This window comes from Schistocerca americana, chromosome 3, assembly GCF_021461395.2.
Source record: "Schistocerca americana isolate TAMUIC-IGC-003095 chromosome 3, iqSchAmer2.1, whole genome shotgun sequence".
NCBI lineage: Eukaryota > Metazoa > Arthropoda > Insecta > Orthoptera > Acrididae > Schistocerca > Schistocerca americana.
The window spans coordinates 688,769,556-688,791,693 of NC_060121.1; the positions used below are offsets into that span (position 1 = coordinate 688,769,556).

The window sequence follows — 22,138 nt, forward strand, 5'->3', positions numbered from 1 at the left end:
AGATGATATCTTAAACATTTGGAATATATCTTATTACACAGCAAATGGGACTGACGTATGAATAAGAAAACAATATGGCGAAATCTGTAGGTTATGACGAAATTATGCATAAGTTAGTTTTCAACAGAAGCATTGTAGAGTTATAAGCTACATTTACTAAATCAACATAATGTGAAAACTGCAACTATACTTTTTTGTTTCAGGATTTCCTAAGAGAACATTTCTTACCGACACATATCTCTCTCTCACTCTAACTCCTCTGCCACATGTTACACTGCAGGGCGTCCATTCTGTCCACTCGCTGCTTAAACAGTTTACACGCTCACGTGATTCTCTCTCTGCTGACATATTGTCATTGTTATCAGTGTCACTTGGAAACGGCGTTGCCAGATCGTTTACACTGTTTTCGTCATCAGTACCTTGGAGTGATTCCTCCATATCATCACCGTTGTGTTGACCTGAAATATACATTGGTTGTATCAAATGAATTATGTGCTGAGAAATTACCATTACTTAACAAGACAAAGAGAGTAAATTTCTATAAGGTAAGTGAAGTGAAATTTAATGTGTCTTAGATTTTCTATGAGTGAGTGAACATGATGATAGAAATATTGTAATGGAGGAAGTAGAGGCATTTTAATAAAATATACCTTATTGGATAACTGCTAGGATTATCGCCAAGGTAATGTGTATAAATTAGTTACAGTATTCCGGAACAAGGAATAATGTCAGTACAACGAAAAAAAACAGTACAAGGGCGCAAATATAACTTTTTTTTAATTCACTCGATGACTAGTTTAGGAGCGGGACCAATTTTCAAATCATCGTGACGTAGGCAAAAACGATACTTCCAAAATGCGAAAACCATGTCCAAAATATGCAAACGGTTGCAGAGCATACAGATAACTGCTCGTTTGCACATTTTTGACATGATTTTCGCATTTTCGGGAATACAATATTTGACTCTGTTACGACGATTTGAAAATGGGTCCCGGCCCGAAACCAGCCATTGAGTGAATAAAAAAAGTAAAATTTTCAGCTTTGGGTTGGTTTCTTCGGTGAACTGATTAATAGAAGTTGCTGGTCCACAGACGTTCTAGCATGCTGGAAGTTCGTACGGTGTAATGTGTTCGAAAGATGTTGTACTTCACGTAGCATATAAGTTTACACTAAATAAATGCGGTACGTATGTCACATGAGCTTTTTTGTTAAAATACTAATTTGGTTTACACAACAGCACTATGTACTATGTGAAAATGGAGTATATTATGGCGGTAGTGATAATACCTATTGCTTTAAGCAATGAATTACTTATTGTTATGAGGAAGCGTTAAAAAAAATTTAATAACTTTGCTACAACTCGTGACTTCCACTTGTGATAAAGCGCTGATAAGTAGAAAGTGTTAAGCGGCATTGCTGTTTGAATTGTATGAAAGAATTGTAGGCTTCTTCAGAAACTGTTTGGAGTGGAATCTCTTACGTTAAAGAAAGGCATATGGATACTACTCATAAGTTCAGCATAATCGGTACAGTTTTTCGGAGACTCTTAATTTTACTTTCCATTTCTTATGTTGCCACATTATTCGAATTCGAGAAGTAGGCATTGGAGATTGCTAATTGAGAAACCGAATATTTGGTGGATGATACGTTTGTTTTGTGGCGGCATGAAAGGAAGGAACTGCGCCTTTTCAGAAGCATCTTAACGTGATCGACACAAAGATTCAGTTTACCATTGAGGTGGAGACAGGCGGAAGACTGAATTTTCTTAATGAGCTAGTTTACAAGAGAGAAAATAATAGCTTGGGCCACACGATTTGCAGAAACCCCGCGCACAGAGACCGTTACCTACACCGGAATTCGAGCCACCACCCACAACAAAAGCGAGGCATCATAAAAACGTTTGCAGACAGAGCAAGAAAAATCTGCGAACAAGAGCTGCGTGACGCAGAATTAAAACATGTTACCAACGCACTTCTCGAGGATGGTTATTCGTTGGATGAGATGAAAGGAGCGCTAAGACTACCGCGTAGAAATCATAGCGATGGCCAAGCGCTGGTGAAATCGAACGTTTCCCTGCCTTTCATTGAAGACGTAACTGACCTCATAGGAAAAATCTAGAAAAGCGAAACATCTTGGTACTCTACAAACCCGCCAGGAAGATACAAGAGCACGTAAAATCAGCCAAGGCTGCTTGCCAACCGCTAGAAAAAGCAAGAATTTGTAGGACTCCGTGTAGTTGTGGGGATGTATGCATCGGTACTAAAAGAAAAAAGAACGACTAAAAGAGCACTAGGACAACTGCAGAAGAGGGAAGATTGACAGATCAAGTGGATGCGATGAAAGGTTATACCGAGAGGCCATAGAGACTGTAAAACACCGCAGTAATTTTAGCAGGAAGGAGGAGGGTGTGAAATTGAATTTCACCTGGATTCCGGTGCTGAAAAAGATGTGTAACAGTCTTCCATCATAGGGTGATAGAAACAGCGGACGACGGCAGTTGACAACGGCCAATTGCGCTGGCGAATTCGAAACATATGACGTCACGCCGCTGCACGGAAGCAAGCGGAACCGGAATTTTTCGGTAGTCAGTAGCGAACCAGGGTGTATGAATCGGACATTCAAAGAAGCTACGATTTCTCTTGATAATGTCCTCAGCAGGTAGGGGAAGAAACATTGGGTTTTAAGGTGAAATCCATTCAACCACGGTATAACAATTTATTAATTATGACATTTCCGGCCGTGAAAGTTTACATTTTCCAATGTTCACGTAGTCTACAGCTGTCATGGTGCCTCCGAATATTGCCATACGTCCCGTGGGAGCCAAAGCGAATGTCCGTCTTAGCATCACACTGTGTCCAGGATGCGGTGCATGACTGGAGTAGTTGTTCGCCCAGGTGACGGGATTTGCTTGGACGACGGCTTATCTCGATACGACCGTCACATGTTGTAACACGAACTGTGGTACAGCTTTCCAGGATACAGGTTTCACTTTTTTATGGTGCAATCTCAACGATTCCGTGTCTACTTCAATCGTAATTGACAGAACACTTATGCCTGCACCAGCATTGTCCTCTGCCGTCAGATCTGCCACACATCGCCACGTATTCTGCTTCACTGAATTAGCAAGTCTCTGACCTCCACGTTCTGTAGTGAGGCATGCTCATCCAACACCTCGCCTACTCGTGTTTCACCTTCCTTCAAATACTTTCCACGTATGCTCACGACAGACTCATGCGAGCAAGAGACCAGCTTCGTCATCTCCGAGATATCTGTTCCGTGGCACCGGAGTATATCAACCTGCCCTTTGTCAAGTCTCTTATGAGACAGAACTGCTCCATTTCTGGGACGTATCGTCGCTATAATGATTCCTCGTTCGTCTCTGCTCCCCTCATATACAGGATGGTTATAATTATACTTTTGCTACTTGAGCCAGAGCAGACGGGAAACTATTTACTGTATTCACTTTTTTAGGAATCATGTTCAAACTTCGCTCAAAGATTTTCGTTCTTAGCAGTGCTAGTGTTATGACTTGCCGTTAGGCGCCGGTACTGGTACGGCGACTGTGTGGTTGAAAGGTAAGCATCAGTGAGCAGTACAATTGCAGGTAGTCAACATGGGTCTGGACGAGGTGAGCAGGGCCTTATTCGTAAAGCTTTTTTATCAAAACAACAACAATAGTGCTGATTCTCTTTGCAAGTATCGATGCATTAAAGGAATACGGAGGGATCTTTTCTCTGCACTGAGGATGAAGAACATGATTCGGAAGTTCGAGCCGGCCGAAGTGGCCGTGCGGTTAAAGGCGCTGCAGTCTGGAACCGCAAGACCGCTACGGTCGCAGGTTCGAATCCTGCCTCGGGCATGGATGTTTGTGCTGTCCTTAGGTTAGTTAGGTTTAAGTAGTTCTAAGTTCTAGGGGACTAATGACCTCAGCAGTTGAGTCCCATAGTGCTCAGAGCCATTTGAACCATTTGAACCATTTTCGGAAGTTCGAATTAAGTGGCAACTGTGGGAATTGCTTCTGGAAGAGGCTGACAGCCAGTTCCGCCACAAATTGTTATAGAAGCTGCTGTTGCCACGCCTAAGAGCTCTGGACGCAGTGTGCGATCTTCAACCAGTGCACAAGCCGTGTCACGACAGTTGATCATTCTATAGTCTATCGTTCGGAAAGTGCTGCGAACAGTTGTGGAATGGTATCGGTACAAACTTCACATTACTCACCATTTCTGGCCACGTGACGCAGGCGTTTGTGACTTGGAATGTAATCATGGGACACAATAGACAAATGTTACCCTCTCATGTGGAAATTAATGTGCGTTTCTTTCAATGGTTTTTCGTTATTTCTCTTCTTCGTGTATTTACAAATATTTCCAAAACGGTTAACTGCCCTACGATCACTCGTCTTTCATGGTGGTCCTCTCAAGCGACGAAAGTTTATTATAGCCACCCTGCACGCCGCATTGCCACAAGGCGGCAATCGGTTTGGTGGTGGACAGCGGTCATAACGTTTACGCTTATTAACTGTGCGTTAGAGTTTCCACAGCTAACGACAAAATGTGAGATCTCATGGTTTCTGACCTTCACTGGCTGCTACGGAGACATTAGTGGCATTAAATGTTCAGATTTGGTGAGTAAGTAGGCTTAGCAAACCAATGTCTAACGGCCATAATGACTTCCGCTCGGTAGTTAGCCTGGAGACGTGACTTTACTCGTACCTACAGAGTCCGCCTTCCTGAACTGTGTAGCCGTAAGCTAAAAATATGGTTCAAATGGCTCTGAGCACTATGGGACTCAACATCTTAGGTCCTAAGTCCCCTGGAACTTAGAACTACTTAAACCTAACTAACCTAAGGACATCACACACACCCATGCCCGAGGCAGGATTCGAACCTGCGACCGTAGCAGTCCCGCGGTTCCGGACTGCAGCGCCAGAACCGCACGGCCACCGCGGCCGGCAGCCGTAAGCTACCTTTATCTGTTTTTTGTGTTATTACTTTGCCTGTATGTAATCAGCTGCACATACGTGGAATAGCCTCTTTACCAGGAATGTAATTCCTCTGATTTGGAAACCCTTTTTCTTAACAAATCTCGGAAGGGTGTAAATGGCTCATGTAATAGCTGTAACCATTCTGTCCTTCAAGGCGACCGTAACAGAACGATTTTATCTTTCAGCCGCTCATGTCGGTATTTCTCTCCGGTGTTTGTAATCACGTCACTCACTTCGATGGCGGAGCAGCAGTCAAAAATAGCCACCACGTGACTATATTTAGCTGCATCCTGCTTAATGCCGCTGCAGAATAGGTCGCTCTCGACGTGACTCCACCATAGGACTGGTCACACAAAAGCATACATCGAATGGGTCACTGAATTTACTTGTCTTTTTCATGACTGTAGTACATACTTAGATACAATAAATGGCGCTATAGTTCGATGCGCTTCGCAAGCTGGACAAGGTGAGGCCACGACGTTGCGACCCCAGATTTACTTCAAATTTTGTACACCTCTAGAAGGCCATTAAAACAACATACTGTGCAAGTAGTGAGATGAACTACCCTGGCGATTCCGAGAAAATCTCAAGAGAAGTTTTACTCGTTTATTATGTAACTGAGGTACATGTGTGTAGGTACCCGGCGTTAGAGTTTATGGTGATCAACTGGGTAGCTGGCACTGTAGCTCAGCTCAGCATCTTCGGGTGCAAAGGTATCCCGCTGGGATCTCTACAGCAGTACCAGCAGAGCTTGGAAAAACAAATGAGTTACGAAATGACGTGTAATTCACGATACTGCCGCTAGGAGATTAGTAAGCAGCAATGGCTGACAATGGAAGACTGACGACACAGCAACGATCGGCAATTGTGTTACTTTTTCTTGAAACGAAAAGCATTTTGTCTCAGAGGCGTTTTCGACAAAAGTTTAACACACGATGGGTCCCTTGCAAGAAGACCATCCACAGTTTGTACGATAAATTTGTACAGGAAGGAACAGTATTGGAAGCGAAGAGACCTCAGCCTAAGCCTGTTTGTTCGCTGGAGAATATTGAAGCGGTACGAGTTGCTGTACAGAGAAGTCCCGGGAAATCGTGTAGAAAGGCAGCAGCGCAACTGGGAATAACCAGACGTTCCGTTCAACGCGTTCTTAAAAGTGACCTCCATATGTAGCCATACATGATGACCTGTGCACAGAAGCTCACTGAAGAACACAAGCAGCAGAGACTACTGTTTGCTCAGTGGGCGGAGGATAGGAAAGCAACTCTCAACAACGTTTGGTTTTCAGACGAGGCGCATTTTCATTTAGACAGCGTGGTTAACAAACAAAATGTACGCTTTTGGGCCGCTGAATACCCACAAGTGCTTCATGAACGACAACATTATGCTCCGAGGATTACAGCGTTGGCAGCAATTTCCAGTCACAGACTTATTGGATCCTTTTTCTTTGAAGAAACTGTGAATAGCGAGCGTTATTTGAGGATGCTTCGGAATAGCTTCATTCCACAGCTTTCTGCTACTGCCTTGCCCTTCAACAGGCAGTGGTTCATGCAAGATGGAGCAGGGCCACATACTGCAAACACTGTGTTGGAATTTTTACACGAGCATTTCGACATGCGGATCATTTCACTCAGGTTTCCAGGTCGCTTTCATGACGGACAAAATTGGCCCCCCAATAGTCCAGACCTCAATCCATGTGACTTTTTTCTTTGGGGGTACCTAAAGGAAAAAATTTTCCCGAAACGTCCACGTGATTTAATGGAGCTCAGAAGACATTCTTCAAGCTTGCAGTGAAATTACGGAAGACATGTGCAGTAGGACAAGCACTCACTTCAGTGTTCGTTTGAAGGAAGTTAGGAAACGAAATGGTGGACATATTGAGCATGTGCTGAGTTAGAACATATCTCCAAGGACGGTTCTTCATTGTAGTATATGTTCCTTTCAGATTGTATTGACAATAAAGTTTATATTAAAAAACAAAATAGTAACACATTTCGTGCGCCACCCTGTATTTAATTTATATGACATTTGACAGATAACATAATTAATAAACACCTGAATTTCCATGACCTGTTACTGAATTTCATGTTATTTGACTGCTTACTACTTTTAATTAAATTTAATTACTACAACAAACATTTTTATAGTTGTTTTTGTGGTCTTCAGTCATGAGACTGGTTTCATGCAGTTCTCCATGCTACTCTATCCTGTGCAAGTTTCTTCATCTCCCAGTATCTATTGCAACCTGCATCATTCTGAATCTGTTTCGTGTACTCATTTCTTGGTCTCCCTCTACGATTTGTATCTTCCACACTGCCCTCCAATACTACATTGGTGATCCCTTGAAGCCTCAGAACATGTCCTACCAACCGATCCCTTCTTCTAGTGAAGTTGTGTCACAAACTCCTCTTCTCCCCAATTCTGTTCAATACCTATTCATTAGTTATGTGATCTACCTATCTAATCTTTAGCATTCTTCTGTAGCACCACATTTTGAATGCTTCAATTCCCTTCTTGTCCAACCTATTTATCGTCCACGTTTCACTTCCATACATGGCTACACTCCATACAAATACTTTCAGAAACGACTTCCTGACACTTAAATCTATACTCGATGTTAACAAATATCTGTTCTTCAGAAACGCTTTCCTTGTCATTGCCAATCTACATTTCATATCCTCTCTACTTCGTCCATCATCAGTTATTTTGCTCCCCAAATAGCAGAACTCCTTTACTACTTTAAGTGTCTCATTTCCTAATCTAATTCCCTCAGTATCACCTGACTTAATTCGACTACATTCCATTATCCTCGTTTTGCTTTTGTTGATGTTCATTTTATATCCTCCTTTCAAGGCACTGTCCTTTCCATTCAACTGCTCTTCCAAGTCCTTTGCAGTCTCTGACAGAATTACGATCTCAAAGTTTTTATTTCTTCTGCATGGATTTTAATACCTACTCCGAATATTTCTTTAGTTTCCTTTACAGCTTGTTCAATATATACATTGAATAACATGGGGAGAGACTACAACTCTGTCTCACTCCCTTCCCAACCACTGCTTCCCTTTCATGTCCCTTGACTCCTATAACTGCCATCTGGTTTCTGTACAAATTGTAAATAGCCTTTCGCTTCCTGTATTTTACCCCTGCAACCTTCAGAATTTGAAAGAGAGTATTCCAGTCAACATTGTCAAAAGCTTTCTCGAAGTCTACAAATGCTAGAAACGTAGGTTTGCCTTTCCTTAACCTTTCTCCTAAGATAAATCGTAGGGTCAGTATTGCCTCACGCGTTCCAACATTTCTACGGAATCCAAACTGATCTTCCTCGAGGTCGGCGTCTACCAGTTTTTCCATCCGTCTGTAAAGAATTCGCGTTAGTATTTTGCATCCGTGACTTATTAAACTGATTGTTCTGTAATTTTCACATCTGTCAGCACCTGCATTCTTTGGGATTGGAATTATTATATTCTTCTTGAAGTCTGAGGGTATTTCGCCTGTCTCATACATCTTGCTCACCAGATGGTAGGGTTTTGTCAGGACTGTCTCTCCCAAGGCTGTCAGTAGTTCTAATGGAATGTTGTCTACTCCCGGGGCCTTGTTTCGATTTAGGTCTTTCAGTGCTCTGTCAAACTCTTCACGCAGTATCATCTCTCCCATTTCATCTACATCTACATCCTCTTCTATTTCCATAATATTGTCCTCAAGGACGTTACCCTTGTATAGACCCTCCATATACTCCTTCCATCTTTCTGTTTTCCCTTCTCTGCTAAGAACTGGGCTTCCATCTGAGCTCTTGATATTCATACAAGTGGTTCTCTTTTCTCCAAAGGTCTCTTTAATTTTCCTGTAGGCAGTATCTATCTTACCCCTAGTGAGATAACCCTCTACACCCTTACATTTGTCCTCTAGCCATCCCTGCTAAGCAGTTGTGCACTTCCTGTCGATCTCATTTTTGAGACGTTTGAATTCCTTTTTGCCTGCTTCATTTAATGCATTTTTATATTTTCTCGTTTCATCAATTAAATTCAATTTTTCTTCTGTTACCCAAGAATCTCTACTAGCCCTCGTCTTTTTGGCTTCTTGATCCTCTGGTGCCTTCACTAATTCATCTCTCAAAGCTACCCATTCTTCTTCAACTGTATTTCTTTCCCCCATTCCTGTCAATTGTTCTCTTATGCTCTTCCTGAAACTCTGTACAACCACTGGTTTAGTCAGTTTATCCAGGTTCCATCTCCTTAAATTCCCACCTATTTGCGGTTTCTTCAGTGTTAATCTACAGTTCATGATTGTTGTCGAAGTCCACATCCGCCCCCGGAAATGTCTTTCAATTTAAAACCTGGTTCCTAAATCTCTTTCTTACCATTATATAATCTATCTTATACCTTCTAGTATCTCCAGACTTCTTCCATGTATACAAACATCTTTCATGATTCTTGAACCAAGTGTTATCTATGATTAAGTTATGCTCTGTGCAAAATTCTACCAGACGACTTCTTACCCCCAACCCATATTCACCTACTACGTTTCCTTCTCTCCCTTTTCCTACTATCGAATTCCAGTCACCCATGACTATGAAATTTCCGTCTTCCTTCACTATCTGAATAATTTCTTTTATCTCATCATACATTTCATCAATTTCTTCGTCATCTGCAGAGCTAGTTGGCATATAAACTTGTACTACTGTAGTGGATGTGGGCTTCGTGTCTATCTTGGCCACAATAATGCGTTCACTATGCTGTTTGTAGTAGCTTACCTGCACTCTTATTGTTTTATTCATTATTAAACCTACTCCTGGATTACCCCTATTTCATTTTGTATTTGTAACCCTGTATTCTCCTGACTAAAAGTCTTGTTCATCCTGCCACCGAACTTCACTAATTCCCACTATATCTAACTTTAACCTATCCATTTCCCTTTTTAAATTTTCCAACCTACCTGCCCGATTAAGGGATCTGACATTCCACGCTCCAATCCGTAGAACGCCAGTAATATTTCTCCTGATAATGACGTCCTCTCGATTAGTCCCCGCCCGGAGATCCAAATGGGGGACTATTTTACCTCCGAAATATTTTACCCAAGAGGACACCATCATCATTTAACCATACAGTAAAGCTACATGCCCTCGGGAAAAATTTATTGTTTTATAGTTATCAACAACTAAATGAAGAAACACAAAGAGGCTACCTGAAAATGTTTGCCTGTCGTGATTCGTGATATCCCTAATACATGCAATCTGGTAAGGTACCCAGAACGGCTTTGCACCTCAAAGTTTCGAGCAATTAATTCTACGCACAATTGGAAAGCCCCTGGAAAAGATAAAATAGCAAATTTCTGGCTAAAGAAGTTCACCTCAACACATTCACATCTAACTAAATTATTTAACAGTTACATTGCAGACCCATACACAATCCCTGATACACTTACACAAGGAATAACTTATCTGAAACCTCAAGATCAAGCAGACACAGCAAACCCAGCAAAATATCGCCCCATAAAATGCCTACCAACAATATACATAATATTAACTTCAGTCATTACACAGAAATTAATGACACACACAACACAGAACAAAATTATAAATGAAGATCAAAAAGGCTGCTGCAAAGGAGCATGAGGATGTAAAGAGCAACTGATAATAGATGCAGAGGTGACATATCAAGCTAAAACTTAACAAAGGTCACTACACTATGCATAAATTGATTACCAAAAAGCTTTTGACAGTGTACCCCACTCGTGGTTACTACAGATATTGGAAATATACAAAGTAGATCCTAAACTGATACAGTTCCTAAACATAGTATTGAAAAATTGGAAAGCCACACTTAATATCCAAACAAATTCAAATAATATCACATCACAGCCAATACAGATTAAGTGTGGAATATACCAAGAAGACTGATTAAGCACTTTCTGGTTCTGCCTTGCTCTGAACCCACTATCCAACATGCTAAATAATACAAATTATGGATATAATATTACTGGAACATACCAACACAAAATCACACATTTGCTGTACATCAATGATCTAAAACTACTGGCAGCAACAAATCAACAACTCAACCAATTGCTAAAGATAACAGAAGTATTCAGCAATGATATAAATATGGCTTTCAGAACAGACAAATGTAAGAAAAATAGCATAGTCAAGGGAAAACACACTAAACAAGAAGAGTACTTATTGGATAACCACAGCGACTGCATAGAAGCAATGGAAAAAAACAGATGCCTATAAATATCTAGGATACAGGGAAAAAATTGGAATAGATAATACAAATATTAAAGAAGAACTAAAAGAAAAATATAGGCAAATACTAACAAAAATACTGAAAACAGAATTGACAGCAAGAAACGAGACAAAAGCTGTAAATACTTATGCTATAGCAATGTTGACCTATTCATTTGGAGTAGTGAAATGGAGTAACACAGAACCAGAAGCACTCAATACACTTACACAATCACAATGCCACAAATATGAAATACATCACATACATTCAGCAACAGAAAGATCCACATTAAGCAGAAAGGAAGGAGGAAGGGGATTTATGGACATAAAAAACCTACAATATGGACAGGTAGACAATTTAAGAGAATTCTTTATAGAACGAGCAGAAACTAGCAAAATACATGAAGCAATCATTCATATAAATGCATCGGCTACACCATTGAAATTTCATAACCACTTCTACAACCCTTTAGAGCACATAACATCAACAGATACAAAGAAAGTAAATTGGAAAAAGAAAACACTACATGGCAAGCACCCGTATCATCTAACACAGGCACACATCAATCAAGACGCATCCAACACATGGCTAAGAAAAGGCAATATATACAGTGAGATGGAAGGATTCATGATTGCAATACAGGATCAAACAATAAACACCAGATATTACAGCAAGCATATTATTAAAGATCCAAATACCACAACAGATAAATGCAGACTTGGAAACAACAAATAGAAACAGTAGATCACATCACAAGCGGATGTACAATACTAGCAAATACAGAATACACCAGGATACATGACAATGTAGCAAAAATAATACATCAACAACTTGCCATACAACATAAACTAATAAAACAACACGTTCCCACGTAGAAGTATGCACCACAAAATGTGCTGGAGAATGATGAATACAAATTATACTGGAACAGAACCATTATAACAGATAAAACAACACCACATAACAAACCTGACGTCATACTCACCAATAAAAAGAAGAAATTAACACAACTAATCGAAATATCCATACCCAATACAACAAATATACAGAAGAAAACAGGAGAAAAAATTGAAAAATACACCCAACTGACTGAGGAAGTGAAGAACATGTGGCATCAGGATAAAGTTGACATTATACCAATTATATTATCAACTACAGGAGTCAAACCACACAATATCCACCAGTACATCAACGCAATACAGCTACATCCAAACGTATATATACAACTACAGAAATCTGTAAATATTCATATATGTTCAATTACCTGAAAGTTCCTAAATGCAATGTAACATATACCATACAGTTAAAAGGAAGTCACGCTTGATCAAGGTCCATGTCACTTTCCATTTTTAACCAGACATAACGTCTTAGAAAGGAAAGAAATAATAATAATAATAATAAGTATAGTGATTAATACTGCATGGAAATAATCGAGATATACTGAGGAACCGTGATGAAATGAACAGTTGTTTATCGGTACATTAATGGGCGTATCGAAAATACAGTATAAAGTATAGCACAGTGTAAGTATAGGCATAGCCCTGTATGAATTCACTATGATACTGGCATGAATACGTCGATGCATAAATTCCATTTCCTCCAGCTTCCTGACTATCGCAGTGTACGCCGGCTTGCAGAATCTCGGAACCTGTATACTGTACTCGTGAGGCGACCAGCTTTACTGCGGCGTCAATAGTTTGGAGGAACAAGCACGACTTGTTAATGATAATCAGTCAGATTTACGTATGGGTCCACATAAAATGGTTTCTTGTTTCTAGGACTTACTTGTTCTGTTCATACATTTTTCTTCGCATTCTTCCCTCGTTGGAAAGTTGTTCTGATTTCCGCCGCAGCCACCATACCTGAACTCCTTACACTCTGTTTCATCAAAAAACCAATGATAGAAAGCCCCGCGACAGTGCCCTGAACTTCTTGGAAGCAGACAGAAATCCTGAGAATTGAAGAAAGATATCAAAATGTTTATCAAGCAATGAAAAGAATTATCAGATTCTCAATTAGCGAGTGTATGTGGTACCAGCAAAGAGCGAAGTCTGGCATGTTATGGAATGTCTAGGCATTATATAGAATGTGATGGAGTATGAAATAAATATAATTTAATATTTTGCCTAAGCATGTAAAAGAATTCGGGTTACGTTTATACTTTAAATATTGTTACAGTTACAAGATCCAGAAACACCATTGTTGCATTTCGGTATTAAGAGATCTCCATATGGATCTCTGTTTGGCTCCAGAATAAAGGTTGCGCTCAACACACCACCTCCGCCACAAGAAGTTTGAAATGGTACAGCAAGAGCAGAAGAATTTGAAGAGATTGTTCATTCATCAGGAAAACCAGCAAATGTTGAGATATCTGTGAAAATTCAGCACAAGCTCAGCCCGAGTTCATTAGACCTGTAACTTCGACATCAACTCAAGCATCTGAAATACAAGAGATCATCTGCTGCTTCATTTCAGAACCTACAATTGGAGCACACCAGTATCCTCGCTGTGAACGCTAAATTCATGTCGTCTGTGAGAATTCAGCACAGTTGGGGAAAGGGGGGGGGATTTGGTATGAGTATCACATACCCAATATGCATGAGTAACAAGAAAGCCATTATTGATCGGCAAGATTGAAGGAAAAATGTAGAGTCTCAGGAGAATAAAATGAATGTGCTCTACAAGAAAATGTTCTCGTTCGTTGAGAAACGATTTACAATTGTAGTTCCTGTTGCTGAAATTGATGTAGGTTGTTGGGATGCTCGCAATATTTTGGCTGTCGTTGTTGGTGTGACGAAGGATGGCGGCTATAAATTGGAAATATAGAATTCTAAAGCAGTTATACACAAGGTCACAGTTCAAGCAGGCAAGTCCAAAGATGTTCTGTTGGACAAATAAGTATCTTTCAGGTCAACTGCAATTCAATAATATAAGGGACTGGACAAGAATGTGTGAAGTGCATGTGAGAAAACAGATATCAGAACCTCAGGTGTTTATGTATGGAAAGAAAAATTATTTTCAGTTCAGAAGGTGCAAAAGAAGTGAAGCTACGAAGCATATAAAAGTTGAAAGTTAATATGAATTTATTGTTTATTATACATTTTAGCAATTGTTAAAAACTGTTTTTCAGTTTATTAAATATTACTAAAAGCTAAGAACTGTTAAAAATCCTCTACTTCAGGATAAACCAATTTTCGTACACACACAATAATGATACTTTCATTTCTTAACTTAACTTTGGTTAAATATGTAAATTTTTTATTTTTACATGTTACTCCATTCTAATTATATACTTTGCCTTTGTATGTTCCGAATTTTTAAAATACCTTAGTATTTTATACATCTCCCAGGAAAAAATTTAAATCAGAATTAAATAAAACACCTCGCAAAGAAGATTGAGGCGTTCAATATATTCCCTAGCCATTATATAGAATACCTTGATGTGACACTTTTCAGTAAGATATACGTTAGGAACACACAAATCCAGAAATGTTAACACTTGCCTAACCTTGCAGCATTTACCTTGTGGAATGTATAATGTCTCATACGTATCCAGAAACATGAACACTTGCTTAAGATTTAAGCAATTATATTTGCATTTCAGTTACTCAAATGAGAATACCATTTACAAGTACTTTAGCCTAAATTTGCAAGCATTATATAAGAGTACCGGTTTGCATCCTCTGTGACCTATCCAAGACATTTGATTATATGAGGCAAAATATCCTCGCAAAGGAACAGAGGTTTTATGAAAAATAACGAAAGATAGAACTGCAGGTAAAAAAAAAAAAAATGTTGAAGATTATACTTCATAATTCAGGCAATGTGTGCAGAGGAGTTTCTGGTGACTGGAGAGAAATCATTTAATATCACTCTCAACTTAAAAAAGACATAATTTATTCCTGGATATCTAGAGGTACTAAATCATTGATAAATTTAACACATGGTAAGGAAATAAAAGTTTAGGTGTCCATTTAGAAATTAATATAGACTGGAAATAAAATCATCAGACAAATTCATTCTGGCTACGAAAGACTGCCAGTATTTGGCAGAGATAAATCAACAAGTTAACAGATTTTGCCAATTCTCATTCAATACTGACGTTTGGGACAATATTCTGATGTAATTCATATTAAATATGTTTTAATTGCTGAAAATATGCTGTAAGAATAATATGAGGTGCTGACCAACGATCGTCTTGTGGACATGTGAATAAGGAGGTTGGCCTTCTGACTCCTGCTTACAGTATATGTATTCCCTCAACAATTTTGTTGCAAATAACCCGCTTCAGTTCTGAAGGGACATTGTCATACATGATTACAATAACAGAAGATGAAATGAGATTCATTAGCCCGTATCAAGGTTGACTTCAAGACGAAAAAGTGTTCACAACGCTGATAACAATATTTTAGCACCTACCTGGTAACAAAATTTTTGACAGCCTTTATCTCCCTCTGATAGAAGGGAAGTCATTCCCTGATGTCATAACAGATGTTCTATCATTCTGTCGAGTCATCTTGTTAGTGTTTTCCATGTATTCCGTTCCTCGCCGATTCTGAGAAAAAACTCCTCATTCATTACCTAATCAGTAAACCGAATTTACAACGTTCTTCTTTAGTACCGCATTTCAAATTCTTCAGTTCAGTCCATGTTCCACTACCATACAACGCTGTACTCCAAACGTAAATTATCGGAAATTTCTTCCTAAAATTAAGAGCTATGTTTGATACTAGCAGACTTCTCTTAGCCAGGAATGCCCTATTTGCATGTGCTAACCCGCTTTTGATGTCCTCCTTGTTTCGACTGTCATTGGTTACTTTGCTACCTAGGTAGTAAAATCCTTTAAGTTGATCTACCTCGCGATCACCAACTCTAATGTTAAGTTTCTCTCTGTTCTCATTTCTGTTACTTTTCGTCGCTTTCGTCATTCTTCTATTTACTATCAGTCCATATTCTGTACTCATGAGACTATTAATTCCAATTAACAGATCCTGTAATTTTTCTTCACTTTCTCTGAGGATAGAAACGTCATCAGCGAATCTTACCACTAATATCTGTGCACCTTGAATTTTTCTCACTCTTTAATTTTTCTTTTATTACAGACACTACTTATTCGATGTATAGATTGAACACTGGAGAACGAAGATTACAACCCTGCCTTACAATTTTTTTAATCCGAGCATATGTTTGCTAGTCTCCCTCTACCGTTGTTCCCTCTTTGTTCTTGCACCTATTATATATTACCTGTCTTTCCCTATAGCTTATCCCTATTTTTCTCACAATTTCGAACATCTTGCACCCTTTTTTTACAATGTCGGATGGTTTTTACAGCTCGAAAAATCCTGTGAACGAGTCCTGATTTCTCTTCATTCTTCATTCCATTGTCAACCGCAACGTTAGAACTGCCCTTCTGGTGTCTTTACCTTTCCTAGAGAGAAACTGATTATCGTCTAACACAACCTAAATTTTCTTTTCCACTCTTTAGCCTTGTCAACTAGTTGGATCCATGAACTGTTGAGCTAATTCTGCGATAATCCTCGCAATGGACGGCTCTTGCTATCTTCAAAATTGCGTGGAAGGTATTTTCCTGAAAGTCTGATGGTATGATGCAAGTCTCAAACATTGTACACATCAACGTGAATAGTCTTTGCATTTCCACTTCCCCAAATGATTTTAGCAGTTCCGATGCGATGTTGTGTATCCCTTCTTTTTTAATCTTAAATCTCCCAAAGCTCTTTTAAATTCGAACTCTAATATTGGATTTCCAATCTCGTCCCTATCGACTCTTGTGTTTCCTTCTATGACGTCATCAGAAAAGTCCTCCGCCTTATAGAGACTTTCAATGTACATTTTCCAACTGTCCGGTCTATCCCCTGTATTTAACAGTGAATTTCCCATTGTACTCTCAGTGTTACCATGTTGCTGTGGTCTTCAGTCCAGAGACTGGTTTGATGCAGCTCTCCATGCTACTCTACCCTGTGCAAGCTTCTTCATCTCCGAGTAACTACTGCAACCTACATCCTTCTGAATCTGCTTATTGTATCCATCCCTTGGTCTCCCTTACGATTTTTACTCCACGCTTCCCTCCAATACTAAACTGGTGATCCCTTGATGCCTCAGAACGTGTCCTACCAACTTATGTCCTACCGAACGATCCCTTCTTGTGGTCAAGTTGTGCAACAAATTCCTTTTCTCCCCATTTCTGTTCAGTACCTCCTCGTTAGTTACGTGATCTACCCATCTAACCTCCAGCATTTTTCTCTAGCACCACATTTCGAAAGGTTCTATTCTCTTCTTATCTAAACTATTTATCGTCCATGTTTCACTTCCATACATGGCTATACTCCACACATATGCTTTCAGAAAACACTGTCTGCCACTTAAATCATATTCGATGCCAACAAATTTCTTTTCTTCAGAAACGCTTTCCTTGCCATTGACAGTCTGTATTTTATGTCCTCTCTACTTTGACCATCATCAGCTATCTTGCTTCCGAAACAGCAAAACTCATTTACTACTTTAAGTGTCTCATTTCCTAATCTAATTCCCTCAGCATCACCTGATTTAATTCAACTACATTCCATTACCCTCGTTTTGCTTTTGTTGATGTTATCTTATATCCTCCTTTCAAGACACTATCCACTCCATTCAACTGCCCTTCCTGGTCCTTTGGTGTGTCTGCTAGAGTTACAGAGTCATCAGCAAACCTTAAAGTTTTTATTTTTTCTCCATGGATTTTAATTCCTATTCGACATTTTTCTTTTGCTTCCTTTACTGCTTGCTCATTATACAGATTCAATAACGTTGGGGATAGGCTACAACCCTGTACCACTCCCTTCGCAACCACTGCTTCCCTTTCATGCTCCTCGACTCTTGTACCTGCCATGCGGTATCTTTACAAATTGTATATAGCCTTTCGGTCCCTGTATTTGGTCCCTGATACCTTCAGAATTTATACTTGCTTTTAATTTCAGCGAAGTTTGTTTAATGTACTGGTCCGCTGGGAACAAGGAACATTTATTTATGGTTGACATGAAATGTTTACCCAATGAAACGAACTGTTATCCTGTGTACAAAAAAGTACGCAAAAATATCAATTACTTCACTGTGATGTATTCGTATATGAAAGCAGGATGGATATTTCATGATAATCTATGTTTAGTAGTAAAGATACTCAGAACAATGAAAACAAGATAAGTAGAATTTGATAATCTTTTAACTCTGGTTCGAATCTTCCTGCTAGAAAGACGTGAACGGAGACGTATGTATTTTGTATCGTATTTCCGGTAAATATCTGCTGTTATTGATAACCAAAGCACGTATTTTAGTATCATTAGCATCCCTACATGTATGAAAAATTAAATGATCATTTATTTAATGATCGATAACATGCAGTACAGCGCGAGCGGTAATTGGTATTATTGGCCGCCATTTGGAAAATGGCAGTTTCTTTTTTAAATTATTCCAATATTACGTAGCGTAAAACCACAAGGAGATGGGTTACAATTAATTTCTTGAATAAACAGACTAAAGTCACGTTAATTTAAGTCATTTTGCAAAGAGTCTCATCGATGTCAAAATAGATCCTTGTTGTTGCCGCTTCACGGCTATCTTTTGTTCAAGTGAAGTGATTCTCATAGTTAAGAAAGTGCTCAGCTTTGAATTAATAATAAGTTTACCACGCAAAATGTGTTTCTCCAATCGAACATACCAAAGCATAAATTATTATTCATCTGAAAAGACATTCCATTACAACCATGAGATATTCTCTAAAAGCAACCGATAAAGGTGCTTCACAACGAGCTGATCCTAATTTATTTTACGTCTGCACAGACATTACAAAGTGACTTATTTATCGGGCACTTGAATATAGAAAGTCTTAACAATATCAAAAATAAAAATACTTGCTCGTGGAATGGAGCTGTAGTGAATATGTTGTATGTAGCCTCGTGTGATCTTACGATGTGTTATTAACAGCACAAGTATACACACCCATACAAACTAATATACACACGAAAAAATCACTACATTACGTATAAGCTGAGTCAGTCCTTCTGACAATCATTTATTTTTCGATTTCTTCATATTTTTAATGCAGCCATTTCGCCTTAGCCTCTCTGCACTTCCTGTTTATTTTATTCCTAATTGCCTTGTATTTTGTATTCCTGAATTTCTCTGAACGTTTTTGGACTTCCTTCTTTCGTCGATCAGCTGAGGCATTTCTTCTGTTGCCCATAGTTTCCTTCCGATTACCTACCTTGCATATATGTTTTTCTTCCCAACTTCTGTGATTGTTCTTTTTACAGTTGTTCATTCCTCTTCAACTGAACTACCTACCGATATAGTCATTATCGCAGTATCTAAAGCTTTAGAGAACGTCACTCATATCTCTTCATTCCTTAGCATTTCCGTATCCCAATTCTTTGTGCATTGATTCGTCCTGACTAGTCTTGTAAACTGCAGCTTACTCTTCATTTTCTTCATTATTAATAAGTCGTGATCTGAGTCTGTTTCTGCTGCTGGGTACTCCTCACAATCCAATATATGATATCGGAATCTCTGGCTGACCATTACGTAATCTAACTGGAATCTTCTCGCGTCTCCCTGCCTTTTCCATGTATACCTCCTCCTCTTGTGAATCTTGAACAGACTATTGAGTATTACTAATGAAATTTATCGCAAAACTCAATAAGCTTTTCTCTTCTCTCATTCGTACTACCAAGCCCGTATTCTCCTGTAACCCTTTCTTCTACTCTTTCCCCTAGACCCTCATTTCAACCCCCATGGCTATAAAATTTTCGTCTCGCTGTACGTACTGATTTACCGGTTAAATATCTTCATATACATTCTCTATATTTTTATTTTGTGGTTTGGACGTTGGCAATGTGTACCTGAACTATTGTTGTCGTGGTTGGTTTGCTGTTGATTCTGATGAGAACAACCGTATCACGGAAATGTTCACAATAACTCACTCTCTACCTTACCTTCCTTTTCATAAAGAATTCAACTTCTGTTATACCATTTTCTGTTGCTACTGATATTATTAGCCTATATTCGTCTGAGCAGAAATCCTTGTGTCCTTTCCATTTCACATCACTGATCCTCACTATATCTAAATTGAGCTTTAGCATTTTCCTTTTCATATTTTCTATCTTGCCTAACACATTCAAACTTCTGACATTTCACAGCCAGACTCGTAGAACATTATCCTTTCGTTGGTTATTCAATCTTTTTCTCGTGGTCACCTGCCCCTCGGTAGTCCTCTCCCGGAGATCTGAGTGGGAACTAATCCGGACTCTTTTGCCAATAGAGAGATCATCTTGGCACTTTTTCAGTTACAGGTCACATGCCCTGTGGACACAAATTACGTGGTTTCTGCTGCCTTGTGCATCCGTATTGCTGTGTGGTCTGGCGCATTAGATATCATTGACGGAGGACATTAAGAATGGTCAAATAAGGCAGTTCGTTCCCTATTATCGCGAAATAGGGGCGATAATGCCACGGATATGATATACGAGTTGAGGTGGCAGTCGTTAAAACAAAGGCGTTTTTCGCTGCTTCAGGATCTTCTCACCAAATATCAAACAGCAACCTTCTTCTCAGAGTAAGAAAGTACTTTGTTGGCGCCCGTATACATAGGGAGAAATGATGATCATAATAAAATTAGAGAAATCTGAGCTCGTACGGTAATATTTAAGTGTTCGTTTTTTCCACCCTCTGTTCGAGAGGGCAACGGTAGAGAATGAGCTTAAAGGTGGTTCGATGAGACCTCTGCCAGGCACTTAACTGTGAATTGTAGAGTAATCATGTAGATGTAGATCATTTCCGATTCTTTCTCCCTGGAGGCGCAGTTTCCCATCCAAAGGACAAGAAAGTGCCCTGAGTATCTGTCTGCTCCTCCACCTTCTTTGACAAGGCCGTCGGCAAAATGAGGATGTCTTCTTCTATTGGAAGTCTTCGGCTACTACTGCTGATGATTTTTATAGAAAATTTAAGTAGTGGCGGTGTCAAGTCCCGGGACGGAGTTGTTACTAGTCAAAGACGCTGGCCCTAGACGACGGGTATATTTTTATCGAAGAACAATATGAATGCAAAATGCTACATTCTGCATCATTGCGAGTAATCGTACAAATGAGCCAAGGGACATAAAACTATCTAACAACGATAGTAACCACCTTATTTCGTTTCTAGCACAAGAATGAGTTGTGCGTGTCACTGACTGAACAGAATTTAACGTTTCAAGGAATAATCTATATATCTGCACGTGTAGATATGGCGGGATGATTTATTGTTGTAAATAAAAGCTCCACAGATTTTTTTTCTTTTAACGTCTATTATCGTGAAGAGATGAAATGTGAAAGTTTCGAAATCATATGTCCTGCAGCATCACATTATTGCTTTACAGGGCTTTCTTTGCTGTGTGAAATGAGTTTAAGAGGAGGCAATACAATACGACAGATCTACGTGGTAGAGAACGAGTAGTGCTAATTCTTGATAGTTTTTGCGATATAACGGAGAGCTGTGAGTAGAGGTGCTTATGATGGTGGAATCAAGTTTGGTGTCTGGGTTTTATGGGATTAGCTGGAACAACATGCAGAGTGAGCCACTCAATCCTCAACATAAACAGTAGCCAGAGTATCATATGTGTACTGTAAGACATTCACTTACTGTTAATGCTCCAATAGTAATTAGTTTTAATATACTTAGACGTATATGTAGCTCATTAATCCTCATCTGCCAAGGTAATCAGAAGAAATAAAAGAAAACGGCACGTGTGTCACCACACTGTATATCTGTCATTAGATCGTGATATATCGTGCCACAGCATTTACTTTAATTACCCAAACATAATAACTTGTTCTATCATCTAGTAGCAACTGAATCAGCTCATAAAAATACGCTGCAAATTAATATTGCATTAGTAAATTATGAAATT

General features: G+C 39.2%; 1 protein-coding gene across 1 annotated transcript in view; it reads right to left on the bottom strand.

Moving 5' to 3' along the window:
* The window catches only part of LOC124605359 (spondin-1-like), a 182,373-nt gene that overhangs the window by 21,972 nt on the left and 138,263 nt on the right, over positions 1-22,138 (bottom strand). The window contains exons 11-12 of the mRNA XM_047136985.1: positions 12,988-13,153; positions 229-458 (exon numbers count right to left, since the gene is read on the bottom strand). Of these exons, the coding sequence (XP_046992941.1) occupies positions 229-458; positions 12,988-13,153 (396 nt within the window). The remainder of the gene's footprint in view (positions 1-228; positions 459-12,987; positions 13,154-22,138) is intronic.